General features: G+C 34.5%; 1 protein-coding gene across 1 annotated transcript; it reads right to left on the minus strand.

Annotated features, from left to right (window-relative positions):
• Positions 1-5: 5 nt before the first annotated feature.
• On the minus strand, positions 6-1246 carry LOC111391034 (pentatricopeptide repeat-containing protein At2g44880; the record flags this gene model as incomplete). The annotated part of the gene is made up of 1 exon (XM_023016164.1): positions 6-1246. A coding segment is annotated over exon 1 (1143 nt), but the record flags the coding sequence as incomplete, so codon positions are not given.
• Between the last annotated feature and the right edge of the window lie 7591 nt (positions 1247-8837).

Raw genomic sequence — 8837 nt, forward strand, 5'->3', positions numbered from 1 at the left:
GCTTTTCTGTGTTGCACCTCGTCAAAAACCCATCTTGCCTTATCAATTTCCCCACATTTAGCATACATATCAATCAGTGCTGTGCAAACATTTGAAGATCTATCCAGCTTCTTCCGCTTCACGAACTCATATACCCAATTCCCCATATCCAGAGCACCCAAATCAGCAATTGCTGGAAGAACACTAACAGCAGTAACATCATCAGGATCAAACACTTTCTCGGTCAGCAATTCATGAAACAATCTCATTGCCTCGTGGGGCTGTTTATTCTGACAATATCCACCAATCATCACATTCCAAGAATACAAATTTCGTTCAGGCATGGCGTCAAATAGCAACCTAGCTTCCTCCACATCACCATTACTACAATACCCATCAATCATACTAGTCCAAGACACAACATTTCTCTCGGGCATAGCATCGAATAACCTCTTGGCCTTCTCCATATCCCCTACCTTGACATAACCATCGATCATAACATTAAACGCAGCAGTGTCCTTCTCACTCTCCAGCATTAGATCAAACAACTCTTTTGCCACGCTCATTTCTCCATTTCTCACGTACCCGCCAATAAGCGCGGTCCACGACACCTGACTCCTTTCAATCATTTCATCAAACACTTTCCGCGCAAAACCCATTTTCCCCAATTTCCCATACATATCGACGAACGCGGTCGCCACATACAAATTCGACTTAAACCCATACTTCAACACATGGGCATGCACTTCAGTTCCTTCAAATTCAGAAAAACTCAAGCCGCAACATTTCGCCAGAGTCGAAAAAGTGTAATTATCCGGCCCAAAACTATCTTTCCTCCTCAATTCATTATACAAAACACCAGCCTCAGAAAATTGTCCGGAATTAAGGTGGGCTTTCATCATAGTATTGCATAGAAAAGTGTTGGACTTATGCCGGATTTGACCGAACAGGCGGCGGGCGTGGTGGATTCCGCATTGTGGGTCAGAGGAAGAGAGGGTGGCGATGAGCTTTGTGAGGAGGTTAAGGTTGGTTTCGAGGGCGTTTCGGAGCATGAAAGCGTGGATTTGAAGGAGCGTGGCTCTGCCGTGGATTTTTCTTTGGAGGATTGAGAGGCATTTTCTCTCTTTCGGATTCCATATCCATGTCGATTGGGTGTCTTTTTCACTCATACAGTGATGAACAAACGATTAATAGCATTCCCGCCTCGTCAATAATTTTCGGAAGTTGGAATGGTGATTTTAAAAAAAAATTCATATTTATTGCCGTGCTTGATTATTTATTCATTTTTAATATTTATGTAAAGAATTCGGGTGGTGGAATGCGAGGCAGGTATTTTTTTTCTTTTTAAAGTAAAAATTAGCGACATTTTTTGGGAAATGACTTGGAAAGGCTGCATTTCAATTCGTTTTTGTTCAAAAGCCTTTGACCAAACTTTTGAAAATAATATAAAATATAAATATTTAAATATTTGAAAAGATAATTATAACCTTCCAATTTCTCTCCGAACTAAAGAAGAAAGGACCAAATTCGTTCCCAAATTAGAGTTCTCAAGAATCAAAACTCTCTATCTTTTTCCATTTCTTAGGCTCGTCCGTAGATCTCTCTCTATCTCCATTTTTTGAACTTTGAAACTCGTCGGACCACTTTCAGGTAACGTCTCTCGTGCGGCTGAATTTGTATTGTGTTTGTTTTTCCACCCCCATTTTCGCAGTAGAAGTTTGTTTTCCCAACCCCTTCTTAGATTTAGAAAGCCACATAATATATGAAGAGCTCTTCTGTATTATATATGGAAGGGTCTTTACGGTTCCTATAGCCAAAACCTTTGAGCGACTTATCTACATTATGATAGTTTTATGGCACAAAATTGATAATATTCGATCTCAGGTGTGTTTGTAAAGGTTATGTTTTGATTTCCTCTTTTTCTAAAAGAGAAAAGTCATAATGTTTTGTTAAAAGAAAAAAAAATGATGATTCTATTTCCCACTGTTTTAATGTTTTTTTTTTATCTGTGTTATTATGATTCACCTTGTTAGGTCTAAAGGTGTAATTGGAGATTCTGTGGACAAAAGGACTAAATTATAAATTTGTAAAAGTCAGGGACTCAATTGTACAATGTTATAAAAGTCAGGGACTTAGAGGTGCAATTTAGCAAAACTAGATGGTAGGGCCTAGGGTTTGAGTGTTTGGTTCAAATTAAGGTCGTGGCGTCAGAAGTTCTCTAGCCGTTCGCCCTGCCGCCGCTCAAGCGAGAAAAGCAGAATGGACGTCGCTGGTTCGCCGCTCGTTTTTCGCTCGAGCGAAGCATTGTCATTCGCTCTCCGCTCGCTTTTCGTTCGAACGATAGTGTTATATGAAAAATCATATTTTCGATTTCTGGAAAGTTTGACACGGCCTAGAACTCCAAATTACCCCCAACTATAAATACAAAGGCCGTGAACGAAAATAATAGGTTGCTTCATTGCGCTTTCATATTAAAGCACATTCATATCATTGTGAAGAGATCAAAGAACACAATCAACTGGAGAATTCATCAATCTTATTCTCGTGATCCAACAACCAATATTTTGGGAAAAAAATCAAGTTTGTGAAGGCAAAACAACGGTACTTCTTCATTTATTGAGGAAGGGACTCTCTTAAAGGGGGATTGAGGGAGGTGGACGACAAGTGCAGGAACTGGACAAGTACATGAGGTTCTTGGAATTCCACTTGGTGATACAATCTGCTAAAGACCAAGAGGTTGTATTGGACAACAGATTGGGCTGCAGGAGGTAGATCGGGAAGCTAGCAGGAAACTAGTAGTATCTACGGCAGTAGATCATGAGACTGGAACAACGGATCTGATTGGGTACGGAATTTGGCAGAACTTGTACTGGCTGAATTGGTATAGTGGAACTTACTGGCTTGGTCCCGGAGTTTTACCTATGTTGGGGTTTCTCCATCATCATATAGTGAGTTGTGTTTTGCATTATTTTATTTGCTTTACGTAAATCGGCAATTCAACATAGGAATTAACTGGACTGTATATTTAATCACCTAACGATATCAATGTCGTTCTGAATGAGACGAAACGATATGCGCCCTACCTTCGTTAAGTACTGAAGCAGTGTGTATTTAATATTGAAACAATGTAAATGTCGTTTTGTGTCGCACGAACGAGTTCAATATCGTTTTAGTATCAATTTTAAATGAAACGACTTAGAAATCGTTATGTGTGGTCATAATGAGTTTTAAGTCGTTATGCAAATCAAAGAAGCAGCGTTTATTTAATATTGAAACGATATGCATGTCATTTTGTGTTTCAGGAAGAAGTTCTAAAATCGTTTTAGTATCAATTTTAACTGAAATGATTTCGAAAACATTATGTGTGGTCATAACGAGTTCCACGTCGTTACGCAATTCAGAGAAGTAGTGTGTATTTAACATTGAAACAATATGCATGTCGTTTTATGTTTTAGGAACGAGTTATAACTCGTTATAGTATCAATTTTAACTAAAATCACTTCGAAGTCATTATGTGTGGTCATAACGAGTTCTAAGTCGTTACGCAATTCAAAGAAGCAGTGTGTATTTAACACTGAAACGATATGCATGTTATTTTGTGTCTCAGGAATGAGCTATAACTTATTATGCTAATCTGTGTAATTTTCGAACTGGAACGATATTCATGTCTACTATAACTACATGAATGTAGTTTGCCTTCACTGCAAGAAATAAGAACATGAATATGTAAAATACTTTAATTTGATTCCAATGGTACAAAAATATTTTAATAACGCAATGACTACAAAATCTAATAAGTCATTTCATTCAGTTGAAATAATAAGTACGAAGTCGTAAAGTTACAAGACACGATAGTGTTACAACCTTAAGGTTCACTACTAGCTGCTTGACCCGTGCAAGTGGATCTAACATGACCAGTTTTCTTGCACCTGTTGCACTTACAAGCCGCACACGTCTCACCGATCGACATTTTCCTCTTTTTTTACGGTTGCCCGCCCTATCTTCGTACCAATGGTGGAAATACTTCTCTGACTATCACATTCTTAGGAATTTGCCATTCGACCTCGTTCGGCAAATGATATACGAATGTAGAATAAACTTGCTTCCAACAAATACTAGTGTAAAAAGAGGTACATAATTTATAGCCGTCGTCTCCTTTAAACTTTGCGGCAGCAATTGCATACGCACATGAGAACTTGTCCAAATCAAATCTTCTACACGTACATGTCATTTAGTAAAAATCCACAAAGTAGTGTTATAAATTGTCACCAACTTTATAAATGTCCGAAGAAACCTGATTTACTTTCAACCCATTTGACTCATTATATGTCATGTACATCTTTTTCTCTAATGTTGGCGTGAGTTGGGTCACACATTTTTTTGCTTCAACGTGTGTTTAATAAAACTACTTTTGTAGTATCCCACGAATATATTCTATTAAACCAACTATAAGAAGTTCTCGAGCACTTTTCAACAAACCATTTATAGATCCGCATTATTCGTAGTCATGATATTATATCGTATCCCGGTAAAATGCGTTCTAACCCAATAATGAAAATCTTCTTCTAATAGGTACTCTTTGATGCCTTCCTTTTTACTGTATAGAGCTGCCATGTAGGACTCAAATTTGGTTACAGTACAAGCTTCTGACGTTGCCCTAAACAAAGTTGCAACATCACACCGTGGAAAATTTGTCTTCAAGTTCTTTTGCAAGTGATATGTACAATTACCGTGATGAGTAAATCGAAACACATTTCTAACTCCATTTTTGATGCATGTTGCACGGCCAGATATAATCACAAGGTCATCCGTATTACTTGTTATTAACCGCAACTTCTAAAACAATCAAGTCCAGAATTCATCATTCTCCGAATCAACTACTCCCTATACGAGTGAAAATAGTTGAAAATTTGCATCATGAGAAGTTTCTACGAGTAGAGTACCTTTCATTCTCGATGTCAAGAATGCACTATCTACAGAAATTACCTTTTGTATTGAGTTGAGGAACCCATGCATACTTGGTCCCAATGCAATAAAAAGGTACTTGAAGCGCCGGTCATCATTAATATGAATGAATGTCATTGTACTAGGATTTTGCATATCCAAAACATGACAATATGTTGGTAATTTCGCATAACTTTCACGGGGTTTCCCACGAATCAATCCAAAAGAATTTTTTTTAGCCATGTACGCTTTAGTATAGCTTACGGTTATGCTGAACTCTCGACGAATGTCATTAATAATGTCCTCTGGTCTGTACGCTCGGTTGACATCTTCATACTTAGAAGCGATGTGGTTTCCAATAATCATATATGAAGCATGCCTACGATCTCTGTGACAAACACTAATGGAGCAAGAATGATGATCATTGTACTTTCGAACTTCGAAAATGGGACTTTTAACAATCTTGGTTGCTCGTAAGCGCCACTTGCAATTTTCATTAATACAAACAATTGAATAAGTGCTCTTATTTGACTTCTTAACTTCGTACTCAAAAGTGGCACTTTACTGGTTGACTTGCATATCTAATCGTTCCAAAATTTTTACTGATGTCGTGTAACATAGTGAACTTACACTTGCAGATACAATCTAAGTACATTCAACATCATTACCATTCACTATATTTCTACTGCAAGGTTTATGCGTGTGTAACTCAAAATTATTGTTATCTACTACAGGAGAATTAACTTTGTCATCTACTCTTCGGGGACTATCTTCACTTACATCATAACTATTATAATCTACAAATATTCCATCACCATTGTCATCATTACCATCATTGTCTGTTCGATCATTTCCTCCTTGTTGTTCATATTTCCAATTTGTTCTCCACCATCTATTACTAATAAATATCCTTCATCACCAAAATCTTCTTGATTCTTGACAACTTCATTTAAAATACTTACACAAAGAAAAGTTTTTGTATAGACAGATATAAACTACTTCACGTTATTGTCACAATCAATTATGATTGGTGCAGTCGGAGCTTTAAACATTATCGGGACAAGAGCTGAAATCTCCATTTTGTATAGACTCGTATCGATATTCAATGCCTCCTTAACTTTATCATATAGTTCCATGTAAGAAATTGTTTTTGCAACAAGAATAGATATTGTTTTCCCTTTGCCATTTCTAAAATACTTCCATTTTCATGCACCTTCAACTGTCTGCTCATATTCAATTGGATAACAAACCGATATTCATACCATGCCCACAGTGTCCATAACCTGTAATTCAACATATAAATTTCATCAAATTTCAAAGATCATATAGTATTGATAAGGATATGTACGTTGTCATGGAGTTTAGAAAATGATATTTATGTCGTTCACGATTTCATAAAACGATATGTATGTTGTTTTGTACTAAAAAAATCAAATGTATGTTTCACTTGAAAACAATGAGAAGAATAGCCAATCATCCTTCACCACTTCACATTTCACTTCAATTAATACTAAGGAATACAAATAAGGGGTAATGAGAATAAGATTGGAAAGTAACCCATTTAAAATTCCAATCTAATCATAAAATGAATTCAAAATCATTATTGACAAATGAATATCACAAACACATATACAACAATATGAACAGATGATTCAAAATAATGGAGAAAGAAAGTGACTCAAATATTGAAAATTTACGATACCCTCTATTCTTCTTCAAATGCCCAATAAAAATATAGCAAAACTTTATTATTCATTTCAACCAAATGAATGTTCAAGGGAATAAGAATGTAAATTTTGTGATTTCATTAAGTAGAGAAGAAGGCGATGATAAGAAAATTAGCATGGAGACACCTACCGTGGTCGAGTTGTTCATAGAAGAGGGAAAGAGATTAAGGTTGAAAGGAAATTGAAATGAAAATTAGGGCAATAACATCATTTTACATACAAGGATATTTTAGTTTTTTTACAAATTCTATTTTCTATATTTAATAACTTTAGACATTTCAACTAAAAGTCTTAGTTCTTGGTCTTCTTAGACAAATGTTTAGTTTGACCAAACCTTTTAAATCAATCCCCCTACATTTTTCTTATTACAATGGTAATATGCTTTTTATATTTTTTTTCTTGCTAATTTTATTAATGAGCAAGCTTCAACTTAGTTCTTAGATTATTTTCTCTAAGTTATTTCTATTTCTTGACGTTCATTAACATTATCCAATACAGAAAGCCAGAAATATATGTTAGGGAGGGCTGAAAATTACATTTTTTTTTTCATAAATGCTCTTTACCACTAAAGATTTAATTTAAAAGGTTAAACTTTAGACGCTACTAGCAAAATGGGTCAAAATATATTTTTAAATATTTAAGACAAAGTTCTAACAAATATTTTTTAACTGAAAAAAGTAAGTATAGAGTATATTATTTATTTTGATAATAACATCCATTTCATGGTCGAAATAAATAAATTTTTAACTCACAAGAATAAATAAGTAATATATGAAAAAATACGTTAAAAAAAATTAATTACTTTTAAGCTTAGTCAAACATGTGATATGTTATAATAAATTATTTATCTTTACTTTAATCAATAAAAATTATTACTAATATACTAAACTAATTTGAGTATAAATGAACTATTTAAATTTGAATAATTAAATATTGGGCTTGGGTTGGGAACAAAGTTAATTGGGCGAAGATTAATTTTGGGCTGGGCAAAATTTTTATTCTTCTTTATTTCACCAATAATTTGGGCAAATTTTTCCATTATTTACAAGTGCGTTTGCTTTTGGGCTTGGAGCCCAGCCCAGATCCCCTCTCCCTCTCCCTCTCCCTCTCCCCCGCCTCTGCTTGTGTTTGTATTTCTGCTTTTAGAAGCACATCTGTAGTGTGACAATTGACAAAAATATTTTGAAGTGAATGCTATTTATATATATCTTTACATTTCAACTTGAACTCTTTGCTAAAACAAAGTTATATCTTGTTTTAGTAATGTGTTTTGCTAATAAGTTTCTAAGTTATTTGACAAGTGCAATAAATGTATAGCAAGTAGTGGAATCATTTGAAGCATAGCAGAATACAAGGTTTGGACATGGTAAATTCGTCCCTTTTAAGAAAAAATATATTTGCCTTTGCTAAAGTTTTTCGGTTCTTGTTTGTCGACACATTGATTTTTTTAGTATTAATTCTGATGTAATGAGATTCAATGCAACTTGTGCTAGTTCTAAGGACGAAGTATATATCATGATTGAGTAACGATGTATTGTTCTTAGTTGAAATATAATGGTGCCACGTTGTAGAATTTAAGCCTCTGTTTGGTAACCATATTTTCAAAACTCTTTTTTTTATTTTTTTTCTCATACTCATTTTTAACAACTATTCTTACAATAAAATATTCCTTACGTAAATCCAAAATTTTTTTCTACTTTTTATTCACACATTTTCCAAAAAAATTTACTATTCAAAAACTCATTCTTTCCTTTAATTTTTTTTTTTCAAAAAAAGGACTTAATTGAAAGTCATGCTTATAATCGTTGGCTAAGCCATTCGGTCACTAATATTATTATTCTTCGAGGGATGTCCTTCAATAAAACTGAAATTAAATCTTAAAAGATAGAATATCTTACGACTTTTTTTATTGCACGTGTTACATGAAAGTAGTTGTTAGACAAAACTAATGGTTCTGTCTCATACTTCACTGAATTCAAGAACATATCAATGTATTTCGTTTTTAAAATAACTTTGTCGTTTTATTGTGAAATTCTCCTCAATCTAATGACATGTGCAAGTGGCCGACGTAGTTTCTATAATAAAATGTCCGCCATGGGACAAGGCTTGAAAAAGATTGTTGAATGTCTTAGGCACATCTATGTAGAATTATGTGAGCATACTTTTGTTTACTAAGGTACTATTTTC

Source organism: Olea europaea, unplaced genomic scaffold (assembly GCF_002742605.1).
Source record: "Olea europaea var. sylvestris unplaced genomic scaffold, O_europaea_v1 scaffold7423, whole genome shotgun sequence".
Taxonomy (NCBI): Eukaryota; Viridiplantae; Streptophyta; class Magnoliopsida; order Lamiales; family Oleaceae; genus Olea; species Olea europaea.